Raw genomic sequence first — 15,848 nt, 5'->3', positions numbered from 1 at the left:
TTGCGATGTACAAATGTGGTAGGTGACAGTTCCTCACCCTCATCCTGACAGATGGCCCATCCTAACAACACCTAACCCCACTTTGTCCCCCACTCTGGAAGTAATACATAGAAGAACAACTGCCATCTACACCAAGTCATATGACTCAGGATACAGGATGCAAGCACCAATGGTTGGACAAGAAACTGCCAACTTTCTCGGTAAGTGCCATTTTCAGATTTGTGGCTTTACTTTACCATTAAAGAGGGTTTTAAATTACAAATCTTTAGACACCAAACTCAATATGCCTACCTGCTCACAATTGAAAGTTATCACTTATTAAATGTAATAAGGTAACCCCAATGTTATTCTATGTGGGGGTAAGCCTTGCAATAGTGAAAAATGAATTTGAGAGTTTTTCCACTACAAGAACATTTAAAACTTTAAAATACATGTCCAACTTATACTGCACCCTGCTCTCTGGGCTGAACAGGGCCTATCCTAGGGGTGACATACATGTACCAAAAAGGAAGGTTTACGCCTGGCAAAAGGTTTATTTTGTCAGGTCGAAATGGCAGTTTAAACTGCCCACACACTGCAATGGCACACCTGAGGAATGCTTAAAATGCTACTTAAAAGGGTGGCACAATAAGTGCTGCAGGCACACTAATAGCACTTAATTGAGAGGCCTGTGGTAGATGTGGTACCATTTTACTAGGGCTGCACAAGTAAATTAAATGTGCCAATTGGGTGTAAAACAATTTGACCATGTTTAAAGGAGGGAGCACAAGCAAGCACTTTAAGATTGGTCATCAATGGTAAAGGGTACAGAGTCCTAAGGCCAACAAAAACAAGATCAACAATAAAAGGGAAGAAATGAAGACAAAACGTTTGGAGCAAGGGGACCCTAGGGCTGACAGGTCTAAAAGCCCCCTCCAGCCAAACGTTGTACTTTGTCTCGATCTGCTAGCATACTCTGTCCACCAGCCCAGAGATTTGTGGCAGAAACAGGACGCTGGAGCGTGTTTCTCTCAAGTTCAGCACCAGGTCTATGATGCTGGAAGAAGACCGAAATGTTGTGATCTAGAAGGAGAAGAAGCAGTAATGCATAATTTGGAGAGAACTGGGGCCATGGCTAAAAGATCGCTCGTTTCAGCTGGCTGAAGTGTGCCTGGAGGACTCCTCGCATGAGTGATGCACCAAGGAGCTACGTGGCTCTTTCAGTCCAGTTAATAACAATTGATCAGAGGAGTCTGTGAGACGAGGATCAGCAGAGAAGGATTCTGCGAGTGCGGGATGAGTGTGCATCATAAGTTACCAGCCTGGTATCATCTCGGACTTTGCAGGAGCTCAAAGAGTTTGTTTTTTCACACTGCGACCTAACGTCATGTTCTGCTGCATGCTCGGCCTGACTCAAAAGTTACTTTAATTTTGTTTCTAGCCCTATGGTTCTGGAAAGAACTTTACTTGTATTCACAGAGGTCCCAGTAAGTGTCCATGAACAAAATAAAGTCTTGACAAGCCATGGTCGAGATATGGTTTGCCAAAGGTTTGTACTTCCTTTGTGGGTGCATCACCCATCCTAACACCTCTAGTCCTCCTGCTTGGTCTGTTAGACTAATCTGCACCTCATCTTCACTCTTCCCCTGATGTAAAGTCCCTAAAGCCATGCTGCACCTTGAGCAAGCCAAAAATTAATTTTCTCTAATCACTGACTTGTTTGCCTTTGACGCAGATGTCGTCTGTTCTCATCGCTTCAGGAAACTGTGAAAGTGTCAAGTCATCCAGATAATGACCTCGGTAAGGACACCTGATGCAACATCGGTCTGGGACAGGTGACTTGTTATCTCTGTTTCAATGTGAGATAATAAGAACACATAGTGCAGCCTGAACAGGTGTGTTTTTACCTTACTTGTCTATCGGAATGCATCTAAGACTAGCAGCTTGGTGCCCACAGGTTATGTCAGACGTTCCTAAGGTTATGTCAGAAATTTCCATCTCAGATAAGATACAGTATAAAAGGTCCAACAACGACCACTTGTCAGGAGGATACTGGCAGAAGATCTTGACAGAGACTGCCAGACTGCTGAGATGCTGCAGCAGCCCGCTCTGCACTGAAAGCTCATACAGAGCCAGGTTTATGAGGAGAGGAGCTGAGCCAATGCGTGTTAATTCTTTCAAAGGAGCACACTCTTCCAGCTGCTGATAACATAACAGGTATGCAGTGTACTACTCCAAGCTCTCATAGTATAATGCACAGGTAGGTTTAGGGTATTAGTCTGATAGATGAAATTTCCACTATCATAGAACTGTTCGTGGTATTATTGTTGTTCGCAACATGGATAGGTTCTGTTTTAATATTTTGTGTGGTTATTTTAGAAGTGCTAAGCAACAGGATGTGACTTATGAAATAAAAGACTTTTAAGCATAAAGTGACTTATTCTTAGTGCTCTTCTTGTGTGTGATATTGGAAATAACTAAATTGTTTTTTCAAGTTACCAATGCATCCCTGGATACCTGTGTAGGGACTGTTCGTAACCTAGAAAGCACAGACACCATTTCAACTATGTATTGGGTGGGTTTGTGTAGAGCTACAACAACCTGATTCTTCACATTCAATTGCTGATGCACCGGATTAAGTTCACTCATGACAGCCGTGGGTGTGAAAACAAGCATTGCTGAGCTAAACCAGCATTGGTTTATGAAACATCCCCTGCAACGTCCCCTGTAAATGCCCCAGGATAGAGAGAACAGAACATCACAGCCATCACTTAAAAATCTTTATAAATACATAAATATGCAGAATACTCTAAATTACCCTATGATGAACATTCTGCATCCAATTGTCCAGCAATCTGGTTCATAATTGCATAGAATATACTCCAGTGTGTCCTAGAATCTTCAGCACATGACTATCTCTGTGGCTCCCATACACAGAAAGTTTACACTTGATATCTTCTCTGTTCTTTGAAAACACAGCTCACAGCATGCCACAGTATCTAATGCAGTTCCACAGCTCTAATGTGTGGATGGTGAGGTAGCCGTCTTACCCTGGGAAGATCAACTGTCAAACCCCTAACTGCTTCAGTCGTCATTTACGGCTACATGACTGTCCATGAATATCCACGCCTGTCAGAAATTCTATTCAGGTGCTCCTGATGTGGCTGCATTAGAGTTCTCCGTCATGGGCTCCAACAGAGACATGCTCTGGGAGTTTAGAAGTCCTTCAGATACAGGAACTTCATGAGTTTCTGAAGGCGTGGTTGGATCGGGGTGTTTCTTTTTCTTGTGGGCAGTGACATTGTCCCTCTTTTCAAACTTTTTGCCACAGGTGTCGCACGAGAACAAGTAAAAGGAGTCTGCATCATGCTTTTTCATGTGCCAGTTGAGGGAGGCTTTCTGTCGGCAGGTAACTCCACAGATCTCACACCTGAGGACAAAGGGCAACGTAAGCATTAGATCCAAGTGCCCAATACAATTACAAGGTACAAAAAAATATTGAGTACATCATACTGGCAAAACTAAACTGAAGAATGGTAGCCAGACGAACAGACTGCCAAAACTCCAACCTGGTGAATTACCAATTTAGTCAAAAAATGAAGATTATTACAGCAGAAGACCAGTTACCCTTAGGTCATATTTGAAAGAAAAAAACCTTCACAGTTATTGCAATTCCTAAAAGATTAAAACTTTAAGTATAACTGTGCAAAACAGGTTTGGAGGCAATAAAAATCAGTGAGTAGTCTATCTTCTATGCCTATCTTCTATGCCTAATGTCAAGTGGACAGGAAGATGCAGCACATGACTACCTCTGTAATGTTACTGAAAATACATCAATTGGGGTAGGTCTGACCCAATATTGTTAATTCTGAGTTATGACAAATTAGGTTTATTGAGCTCTGACTCGTCAGAAAAGGCTTTCTTTAGGCTACTTTTAGACAGTATCACATGGAACCTAAAAATGTCAGCAGGAGGGGACATGGAAAGGAGACATGCATGTGAGGAGTGAATGTGTGTATTAAAATAGATGACTTAACACCAGTAAAACAAATCCCATGCTTGGTTTCCTCAAACAAGATTAGGCTGCAAGGTCTCAATACCACAACAGGTTTAGCTTTGGATTCAAATGAGTTTTACAAATGATTAAATGCAGCAGGGGTAAGAAAGCTGATAATTAAAACCTGTGAGCAGAGAAAATACGAATTTAGGGCCTGATTTAGAGTATGGCAGATGGGGTCATTCTGTCACAAATGTGACGGATATCCCATCCGTCGTATTATGATCCCTTTATATCCTATAAACGTTTGTGACAGAGTAACCCATTTGCCAAACTCTAAATCAGACCTCAAATTATTGAAAAGCACGCAGAACGAAGCACACCACCAGCTTCCATATGATGCAGCACACAAAGGCTTTTGCCATCTTCAAATTAGTGGCTAATTATAAAATCAGAGGTTAAAAACAGGCGCCTTTAGGTTGAAACCAGCAACTGCTACTCGTGCTCCATCAGGCGCACCCCATTTTTTAAATATACACGTCACATTTGAAATGATGCACCCCATTTTTTCAATGTGCCTGCCTACAGTTACAGTATGAGCAGAAGCTGAGGACAATTCAGTGAGCCTCAACTTGAGAATGGCAGATCTTTAGACACCACCTTCTGAAAAACACATCTGCACAGTTAAGAGGTAATATTTTTTAATCCAATGCCCAGAAAACAAGGATATTCAAAAATATTTCCAAGAGATACTATTCAATAGAATGTATTTTTTACATGCTAATTGTAGTAAAAAGGGGGGGTTTCTGTCACAATTCCAGAATGAAATTACTGTTCACAGCTCTACATCAGTTAAGAAAGTGACCACAGTGACAAGCAAAGTACGGTGTCCAGAGGAGGCTGCAGGGAAGGGAAACTAAACAGAAAGGGGAAATAAAAAACTCATGGAAACAAGGCAAAGACACTTGGAGAAGGCACCACGAAGCAGTAGGCTGACAAGAGTCTAACCACAGTCTCTTCTGTTCCACCTATCTTACTTTTCTGCTATACTTTTATTAATAATTCATCATAAACTTGTTCCTTATTGTGCCAAAAAAGAAATATGCCAATCAGAGACTTTGCAAACCTCTGGATAAAAGAGATCTGTAATAGTTTGTGAGCACTAAGACCAGAGATCCATTTGCACAGCTCTGGCAAAGCCTAATGGGGGGGATCCCAACAAATAGTTCCTTCTGCAAGATCATGCTCTATATGCTCCCTCTACATTCAGCACCTCCCTATTTCTCTTCAACAACCCCTTAGAGCAGTCATTCATCATTACCAATAGAATCATACCAGTCTTTGGCCTAGCCCCATCACTAGCAGGCGTCAATGAGCGAGTCAGCTACACAAGCAGCAGCTAGAACCTCTGAAGAGTCAATGATGCACCCAGCACCTCCTTAAAGCTCTTGGTCAAATGGTAATTTGGGCACCGGGGATATTCTCCCTCCTCCTGAAGACAGGCGGTAGAAGGCACTCATATTGACATTTCAGGTATAATCTGAGCTACCAACCTTTTCTCTCAATTAATCCTAAATTACAGGGGCTGATTATCTACCAGATAAAGAAAAAAAACATGGGGCGGGAGAGAAGCAATAAACCCGATATATCGGACAGCTATCAGGCACACCAGCCTCTGTCGCGATTCAAATCCTCCAGGGATTCAGATTCCAGAAAGAGGCCGAAGCCCTCTATGCTTCTAAAACCCCTGGCTAGGTTAGAGCCCCAGTGCTCGATCCTGATGGTGATTTTACTGCACAATTCTTTACTTAACACTTGCTTTCGTGTCTTTAATAGAAGCTAGAACTTCTTAGACATTAGTACAGAAAGTAGTTTTCGTCCAAGAACATCCTCATTTCTGCAATCTCCTCCAGTCATCAGTAGGCCGGATATCAACCAGAGAATGACTGCAATCCCAAAACCAAAACACAACCAAGCCCACAAATACGCCCAAGATTAATGAAAGTTTCTCAACGTACATCCTGAAAAACGTTATACACATACAGATTTTCAGTCTGATCACATAGGGCCTCATTATCACCCTGGCTGCCAGTGGTAAACTGGCGGTCACACCGCCAACAGGCTGGCAGTATTCCACCAGCTATTATGACCGTGGCGCAATAGCCACGGCCATACTGCCGGCCCCTCCACTATACCATGAGTCCCTGACCGCCAGCCTGGCCACGGCGGTAAACACCGCCATGGAAAGGCTGGTGGTAAAGGGGACTTGGGTTTCCCTGCATTGCCCATGCACTTGGCATGGACAGTGCAGGGGCCCCCAGGCATAGCCCCGTCGCGCATTTCATTGCCTGAATTTCGGGCAGTGAAATGTGCGACGGGTGCTACTGCACCCGCTGCACATCAGCATTGCAGCCAGCTCTATTACAAGCCAGCAGCAATGTTGATGTGACTTTTCCGCTGGGCCAGCGGAAAAGTCGTAATCGGGAGCCAGAAATACCACCAGCACTGGCGGTATTCTGGCTCCCGTAGCCTCGACGGTCTTTTGAAAAGACCGCTGAGGTTGTAATGAGGGCCATAATGTCCTAATATGTAGTTGAATCCAGATCTCCAGGATCCGGGTTAGTCTCAGGGTACTTGAAAAGCATTGTCTCCCTTCATACTTACTGAAGCGGCTTTTCTCCTGTGTGAATCCGTCGGTGTATGACTAAGTTACTGCTAGTGCGGAAGCCCCGGGCGCAAAACTCACAGATGAAATCACGTTTATCTGTATAGAATTTTCAAGAGGCAAAAGGAAAAAACCTGGTTAAAAAACGGTTGTATGAAAGAGGCAAAACAATGAAGACGAAAGAGCAAAATGCAGATAAATAGCTTCCAGCACGTTTACTTTTCATTCATCTCCAGAATCTGTTCCCTGCTCCACAACAGGATCCTCAATTTCTTGTTATAATTTCACCTCAACCATGTCCCACTCCATTCTACCACTCTGGTTTGTCCCGCAGTAAGGCATCTGTATCTTCCCCCACATTCCGTTCGCACCCATCATGCTACTACCCACAGTACTGTTTCTTGACAGGTGATCAGTTAGTCATCCCTCTTCATGCTATACATTTCTTCGCCACAGCTAGTACCAGCTCTACTACCTTCTCTGCATATTTAGTGTGTTTGGATCGGGTCACAGGGCTTAAAAGGCACAGCTGCATCGTGGGCAACAGCGGTAGTCTGGTCAAGACCCCTAACACCTGCATCACTTTGACCCAGAAAGCAACCACATTTGGGCATGTCCACCACGTATGACTATAGTTCCTAGGGTCTGCTGGTACCTAGGACATAGTTCCTGTTTGACCAGGTCCTTGCTGTGTCTAAGTGTAACAAGGTATATGCGCTGTCCACCCTTGCATGTGATAACACTATTTTCTAAAATGTATTAGCTAAAATTACTTTTCAAAAACTTAGTTTACAATAACAATTTTTTTTCATAACATCTGAGATTAAATTTAACATTGCATTCTTCAGCACAAAAAATGTTTTTGCATAAACAGTTATTTACAATTTGATAACACAGTTTCAAACATAAGATGTATTAATTACCAATAATTGAAATTTTGTGAATATTTCAAGACAGTTATATTTTTCTGAAAACATACCTATGCGTATTAAGGGATAAGTAAAACTATAAAATCAGTTCAAACCAGTAAAATAAAAAACACAATTGTAGTAAGTTTAAAAAGGCTACTTTGAAATTATGTGCATTTATTTATCTAATATGTATTTAGCATGACATATGGATACTTGAGGGGATGGGTGTACAGGGAGTTCCCCCACTGGCAAGGTTATTGGCTATGCACCCTAAGATACCCAAACAAACACACACACACAAACAAAGCTATACAGGTAGTCACAGATAGGATAACACTGCATCTGAGGTATATAGAGAAAATGTGTGGATCCAGAGGGAAGTCACATTCTTTATAAAGCTCATGGCTTGGAACTTCAGGCTGTATGTCACACCTCTAGCCTCAGCGATCAAACCGTTCAGCATCTTTTCTTTTTTTTTTTTTTTTTTTTTAACTATGCCAACGATACCCAGTAAGATGTAGAATTGAAGGAGAATCAACTAAGGTGACCCACATCTTTAGCTACTGCCTTCAAGAAGTGGCCAGTTGGATGGATGATAATGAAAATGTCACTTACCCAGTGTACATCTGTTCGTGGCATCAGTCGCTGAAGATTCACATGTTGTGCATAGCCCGCCATCTGGTGTTGGGTCGGAGTGTTACAAGTTGTTTTTCTTCGAAGAAGTCTTTCGAGTCACGGGACCGAGTGACTCCTCCTCTTCGTCTCCATTGCGCATGGGCGTCGACTCCATCTTCGATTGTTTTCCCCGCAGAGGGTGAGGTAGGAGTTGTGTTGTAGTAACAGTGCCCATGCAATGGAGTGACTAAGTATGTACCTATTAAAGGTTTAAATAATATATTTACAAATGTACAGAGCTTAAGCTAACTTCCGAACTGCTACAGGCTCCCGGGGAGGCGGGTGGGCACATGTGAATCTTCAGCGACTGATGCCACGAACAGATGTACACTGGGTAAGTGACATTTTCAGTTCGATGGCATCTGTCGCTGGAGATACACATGTTGTGCATAGACTAGTAAGCAGTTATCTCCCCAAAAGCGGTGGCTCAGCCTGTAGGAGTGGAAGTAGTTTGAAATAAGATTCTTAACACGGCTTGACCTACTGTGGCTTGTTGTGCGGATAGCACGTCTATACAGTGGTGCTTGGTGAACGTGTGAGGCGTAGACCATGTGGCTGCCTTACATATTTCGTTCATTGGAATATTTCCTAGAAAGGCCATGGTAGCACCTTTCTTTCTGGTTGAGTGTGCCCTTGGTGTAATGGGCAGCTGTCGTTTTGCTTTAAGGTAGCAGATTTGGATGCACTTAACTATCCATCTGGCTATACCTTGTTTTGATATTGGGTTTCCTGCATGAGGTTTTTGGAATGCAATAAATAGTTGTTTAGTTTTCCTGATGTTTTTTGTTCTGTCAATGTAGTACATTAATGCTCTTTTGACATCTAATGTATGTAGTGCCCTCTCAGCTACGGAATCTGGCTGTGGGAAGAACACTGGTAGTTCTACCGTTTGATTTAGGTGGAACGGTGAAATAACCTTTGGTAAAAATTTAGGACTAGTCCTTAGGACTACCTTATTTTTGTGTAGTTGGATAAAAGGTTCTTGTATTGTAAACGCTTGAATTTCGCTTACTCTTCGTAGAGATGTGATGGCGATGAGAAATGCAACTTTCCAGGTTAGGAACTGTATTTCGCAAGAGTGCATGGGTTCGAAAGGTGGAACCATGAGTCTTGTTAGGACAACATTGAGGTTCCATGAAGGAACGGGTGGTGTCCTTGGTGGTATAATTCTTTTAAGGCCTTCCATAAATGCTTTAATGACTGGTATCCTATATAGTGAAGTTGAATAGGTAACCTGCAGGTATGCAGATATTGTCGCAAGGTGTATTTTAATGGAAGAGAAAGCTAGGTTAGATTTTTGTAAGTGTAGCAAGTAACCCACTACATCCTTTGGAGATGCGTGTAATGGTTGGATCGGATTATGATGGCAGTAGCAAACAAACCTCTTCCATTTGCTTGCATAGCAGTGCCTAGTGGATGGCCTTCTGGCTTGCTTTATGACTTCCATACATTCTTGGGTAAGTTCTAAGTGTCTGAATTCTAGGATTTCAGGAGCCAGATTGCTAGATTCAGCGATGCTGGATCTGGATGCCTGATCTGTTGGTTGTGTTAACAGATCTGGCCTGTTGGGCAATTTGATGTGGGGTACTACTGATAGGTCTAGCAGTGTTGTGTACCAGGGTTGCCTTGCCCAAGTTGGTGCTATCAATATGAGTTTGAGTTTGTTTTGACTCAATTTGTTTACTAGATAAGGAAGGAGAGGGAGAGGGGGAAAAGCGTATGCAAATATCCCTGACCAGTTCATCCATAGGGCATTGCCCTGGGATTGCCTGTGTGGGTATCTGGATGCGAAGTTTTGGCATTTTGCGTTCTCTTTTGTTGCAAACAAGTCTATTTGAGGCGTTCCCCAAAGTCTGAAGTAAGTGTTTAGAATTTGGGGGTGAATTTCCCATTCGTGGACCTGTTGGTGATCTCGAGAGAGATTGTCTGCAAGTTGATTCTGGATCCCTGGAATAAACTGTGCTATTAGGCGAATGTGGTTGTGAATTGCCCATCGCCATATCTTCTGTGCTAGAAGGTTCAACTGCGTTGAGTGTGTCCCCCCCTGTTTGTTTAGATAATACATTGTTGTCATGTTGTCTGTTTTGACAAGAATGTATTTGTGAGTTATGATTGGTTGGAAAGCCTTTAGTGCTTGAAAAACTGCTAGCAGTTCTAGGTGATTTATATGCAGTTTTGTTTGATGAACGTTCCATTGTCCTTGTATGCTGTGTTGATCGAGGTGTGCTCCCCACCCTGTCATGGAAGCATCTGTTGTTATTACGTAATGTGGCACTGGGTCTTGGAAAGGCCGCCCTTTGTTTAAATTTATACTGTTCCACCATAGAAGCGAGAGATATGTTTGGCGGTCTATCAACACCAGATCTAAAAGGTGACCCTGTGCTTGTGACCATTGTGATGCTAGGCACTGTTGTAAGGGCCTCATGTGCAGTCTTGCGTTCGGGACAATGGCTATGCATGAGGACATCATGCCTAGGAGTTGTAATATCATTTTTGCTTGTACTTTTTGTGTTGGGTACATGCGTCGTATGATATTGTTGAAATTTTGAATTCTTTGTGGACTTGGAGTGGCTAGTCCTTTTGTTGTGTCTATTATGGCTCCTAGGTATTGTTGTACCTTGCAAGGCAGAATGTGTGATTTTGCAAAGTTGATGGTGAAACCAAGTTTGTAGAGGTTTTGTATGACCTGATTTGTGTGGTGTGAGCACCTTGTCAGTGAGTTGGTCTTGATTAGCCAGTCGTCTAGATACGGGAATACGTGTATTTGCTGGCTTCTGATGTGTGCAGCCACTACTGCTAGACATTTTGTAAAGACTCTTGGTGCGGTTGTTAAACCAAACGGCAATACTTTGAACTGGTAATGTATTCCTTTGAATACAAACCTTAGGTATTTCCTGTGCGACTGATGTATTGGTATATGGAAATACGCGTCTTTGAGGTCTAAGGTTGTCATGTAGTCCTGTAGTTTTAGCAATGGTAACACTTCTTGTAGCGTGACCATGTGAAAGTGATCTGATTTGATGTAGGTGTTTAGTATTCTGAGGTCTAGGATTGGTCTCAGTGTTTTGTCCTTTTTTGGTATTAAGAAGTAGAGTGAATAAACTCCTGTGTTTATTTGTGACTTTGGTACTAGTTCGGTTGCATTCTTTTGCAATAATGCTTGGACTTCTATTTCTAGAAGGTCGGAATGTTGTTTCGATAAATTCTGTGCTTTTGGTGGTATGTTTGGAGGGATTTGTAGAAATTCTATGCATTAACCATGTTGGATAATTGCTAAGACCCAAGTGTCTGTAGTTATTTCTTTCCATGCTTGGTAGTAATGACCTATTCTTCCCCCCACTGGTGTTGTGTGGAGGGGATGAGTGACATGTGAGTCACTGCTTGGTTGTAGGGGTTTTGGGGCTTTGAAATTTTCCCCTATTCCTAGGGAATTGTCCCCCTCTATATTGGCCCCGAAAACCTCCCCTGTACTGTCCCTGGTAGCTGGACGGTGTTGCCTGTGAGGTGCTGGCTTGTGTGGCCTGACCCCGAAACCCCCCTCTAAAGGTTGTCTTGCGGAAGGTGCTGTAAGTGCCTCTGCTCTGCGGGGAGTAGAGTGCGCCCATGGCTTTAGCAGTGTCAGTGTCCTTTTTCAGTTTCTCAATTGCCGTGTCCACCTCTGGTCCGAACAGTTGTTTCTCATTGAAGGGCATATTGAGCACTGCCTGCTGTATCTCTGGTTTCAAACCAGACGTTCGTAGCCATGCGTGCCTTCTTATAGTCACAGATGTGTTAATTGTCCTTGCAGCTGTGTCTGCTGCGTCCATAGAGGAGTATATCTGATTATTAGATATGTTCTGTCCTTCCTCAACCACCTGTTTCGCCCTGTTTTGTAGTTCCTTGGGTAGATGCTCAATGAGGTGTTGCATCTCGTCCCAATGGGCTCTGTCATAGCGCGCAAGTAGTGCTTGAGAGTTAGCGATGCGCCACTGGTTTGCAGCTTGTACTGCGACTCTCTTTCCGGCTGCATCGAACTTGCGGCTCTCTTTATCTGGGGGTGGTGCATCCCCAGATGTGTGGGAGTTGGCTCTCTTGCGAGCTGCTCCTACTACGACAGAATCTGGTGGCAGCTGTGTGGTGATGAAAACAGGGTCTGTGGGAGGCGCTTTGTATTTCTTTTCAACCCTTGGTGTGATTGCCCTACTTTTGACCGGCTCCTTGAAGATTTCCTTTGCGTGCCGAAGCATTCCTGGGAGCATAGGCAGGCTTTGGTAGGAGCTGTGGGTGGATGAGAGGGTGTTGAATAAGAAGTCATCCTCGACTGGTTCTGAGTGGAGGTTTACGTTGTGGAACTCTGCCGCTCTAGCCACCACTTGTGAATAAGCTGTGCCGTCTTCTGGTGGTGAGGGCTTTGTGGGATACGCCTCTCGACTGTTGTCCGACACTGGGGCGTCGTATAAGTCCCAAGCGTCTTGGTCCTGGTCACCTTGGCTCATGGTGGTGTGAGCCGGGGAATGTGATGGAGTTTGTGCTGGCGAAATGTTAGTTACAGGTGGAGGAGAGGGTGGCGGAGTTACCTTTTTCACCATTTTTGTTTGTGGTGCTTGGTCTGTCTGAAACTCCAGTCTCCTTTTTCTCCTAATAGGGGGAAGGGTGCTTATTTTCCCTGTTCCTTCCTGTATGAAAATACGTTTCTGCATATGGTCCACTTCGGTGGATTGCAACTCTCCCTCAAATCTATGCTTTCGCATCTGAGAGGACAAGGACTGCTCCTCTGAATAGGAACCGGTAACTGGGTCGGTTGCGGGTCGTTCCGGCACCGAAACCCTGTCTGTATGCTTTTTCGGCTCCGAGGTGACCTTCTTCTTTTTTAGAGTCGAAGCCTCTCGGCGTCGATCTTCCTCGGTGCCGCTGTCTCGGCGTCGAGCCGTTTCGGCACCGCTATCTCGGCGTCGATCCTTTTCAGCAGCACTTTCTCGGTCCCGAGAAGGCTGCGTGCTGGTGTCTCGACCGGAGTCGGACGATCTCGGCACTGTGTCGGCCTTTTTCGGTGCCGATGGTCGGTCACCGAATTTATGGGTCGAGCCATGGCCTGGTGGCAGTGGCGTCCCCTGGGCCTTGTCACTTTTCTTTTGTTTCTTCGACGTCTTACTCACAAGTTCTTGGATCGTCGAATTCCTCGGAGTCCGATTCGTGGATCGAGAAGGTTTCTTCTTCCTCTTGTTCCTCGAACTCTCGGTGCGCTGTCGGCGTGGACGCCATCTGAAGTCTTCTGGCTCGACAATCACGAAGTGTCTTTCGGGACCGGAACGCACGACAGGCCTCGCAAGTCTCTTCACTGTGCTCAGGCGACAGGCACAGGTTACAGACCAAATGTTGGTCTGTATACGGGTATTTGTTGTGGCATTTGGGACAGAAACGGAACGGGGTCCGTTCCATCAGTGTTGTTGTACACGCGGTCGGCCGACCAGGCCCCGACGGGGGATCGGAAGCTACCCCGAAGGGCACCGGAGCTCTTCAATCTTCGATGCGGTGTCGATTCAATCTAAGCCGATCCCGAACGCAACAATACCGACGTAATCTTCCGATAGATAGCTAACTTTCCGTTCCGAAACTCGGAGCGACAGGAACACGTCCGAACCTGATGGCGGAAAGAAAACAATCGAAGATGGGGCGACGCCCATGCGCAATGGAGACGAAGAGGAGGAGTCACTCGGTCCCGTGACTCGAAAGACTTCTTAGTAGAAAAACAACTTGTAACACTCCGACCCAACACCAGATGGCGGGCTATGCACAACATGTGTATCTCCAGCGACAGATGCCATCGAACCTCCCTATCTCCGAATCGGGAGAAAACAGACAGTTATTGCAATAAGAAATGACACAGCATGCACCGCAGAGAGCTGGCCAGAAAATGTAGGAATGTTGCCGCTACATTCAACTTATGCATGAAATATAGGGGTAACCATCAATAAAGAGTTGAGTTTCTCTGAACATGTCAAGACCATTTACACAACTGGGTTCTATTTGTTACATATAATAAGGAAAATATTGCATTTTATTTCCCCTCCCATAAGAAAGGACCTAGTTGGACCTCTCTTTACATCCAGAATGGATTATTGCAACTCCTTATTGTTTGTTGCATCCAAACATCTTCAAAATGAAGCTGCCAGGGTGACGCTGGACCTAAGGAGAGATTCATCCATCTCACTGCACTTACAAAATCTACATTGACTCCCAATATACAAGAGGAGTATGTTTTTCACAGATTTGTGTTTGTGCCACAAAACTGTCTAGAGCAGTCACTTCACCTATATGACTTCCCTTTTCTTGTGGTAGGGACCCTCCCAAGAACCAAGATCCAAACACGTTTCTGGTCAATTCCCCCTAAATATAGGAAGGCCACGCCAGGTGGCTGATCTTTGACTGTAGCTACCGAGATGTGGAATTGTTTTTTACCACTTGCCATGACACCCAGCTCATTTTTGCACTATCAGAAGACTCCGCCACCACGCTGACAAACTTCCAAAGTTGCATGAAGAACACCACCTACTGGATGAGAACCAACTGCCAACAGCTCAACACAGGCAAGACGACAGTGCTGATCTTCTGAAATACCTCCCCACGGAATGCCGCATGGTGGCTCCCCGAACTAGGACCCTCAACTACTCTGAACAGCCACTCCTGCAACCTTGCCATTATCCTGGACAATAAGCTGACCATGAAAAAAACAGATCAATGCTGTCTCTTCTTCCTGCTTCCTCACCCTCAGCATGCTCTGCAGGAACTTCAAGTGGCTCCCCATCGACACCAGACGCACCCTCACTCAAGCCCTGGTCACCATCCGACTGAACTATGGCAACACACACCACACAACTCCTCAAGAGACTACAGACAATACAGAACTCAGCAGCCAGACTCATCCTTGACCTCCACACATCCCCCCCCAACTCAAGAGGATCCACTGGCTCCTCATTCAGAAGAGATGCCAGTTCAAGATGCTGATCCACGCCTCCTAAGCTCTCTACAGCATAGGAGTGGCATACATCAACCACTGACTGAATTTCCACCTCAAGTCCGGACACCTGTGCTCTGCTTCCCTCTTCCTTGCGGAGACCCCTGCAATCGTCGCAGGGCTCAAAACGTTTACTCGACCACTCGCTATGGCAAGTCATATTTGATCAGGTCGAGCTATTTTTAGGACTTACTTGCCCCTTCTGGCGATTTGACAAAGAACGGGTGGTCTGTTCAGCCGAAAAGTAGAGGGGCAATAAAATATGCCTTTAAATCTTGTTCTTATGTCATATTTGCTCTGTGTTCACAGACAGAGGTCAAAAGTAAGACTGTTTTATAATTAATTTTCCACCTGACTGTACAATTCCAGGACTTTGTAAAGTGAACTGTGTGACCTGCTGTTTAGAGTGTAAAATAAAAGCACATAGGGTGTCAGGTTTTTCCTAACACACAACATTTAAATGACTAAGTCTACTGTGCATACATTTCAAAATATATTTCAGTAGTTGTGAAAGCCCATTTTTAGGTCAAGCTTCAGCGTTTGACCTCGTGTACACTAAGTATACATCCTATGGCTTAAAGTGATTTAATTTGTTGGTTGCAATGTCCTTTAAAACTTCTTGCTCGA

At 44.4% G+C, this 15,848-nt stretch overlaps 1 protein-coding gene across 5 annotated transcripts in view; it reads right to left on the bottom strand.

Annotated features, from left to right (window-relative positions):
• Positions 1-2,744: 2,744 nt before the first annotated feature.
• The window catches only part of ZNF692 (zinc finger protein 692), a 93,018-nt gene continuing 79,914 nt past the window's right edge, over positions 2,745-15,848 (bottom strand). For all 5 annotated transcript variants that reach the window (XM_069233001.1, XM_069233003.1, XM_069233005.1 and 2 more), the window contains exons 10-11: positions 6,641-6,740; positions 2,745-3,409 (exon numbers count right to left, since the gene is read on the bottom strand). In XM_069233001.1, the coding sequence (XP_069089102.1) occupies positions 3,121-3,409; positions 6,641-6,740 (389 nt within the window). In that variant the 3' untranslated portion in view covers positions 2,745-3,120. The remainder of the gene's footprint in view (positions 3,410-6,640; positions 6,741-15,848) is intronic.

Source organism: Pleurodeles waltl, chromosome 4_2 (assembly GCF_031143425.1).
Source record: "Pleurodeles waltl isolate 20211129_DDA chromosome 4_2, aPleWal1.hap1.20221129, whole genome shotgun sequence".
Taxonomy (NCBI): domain Eukaryota; kingdom Metazoa; phylum Chordata; class Amphibia; order Caudata; family Salamandridae; genus Pleurodeles; species Pleurodeles waltl.
The sequence above is the reverse complement of the archived record's forward strand: the minus strand, read 5'-3'. Positions and strand labels throughout refer to the sequence as shown.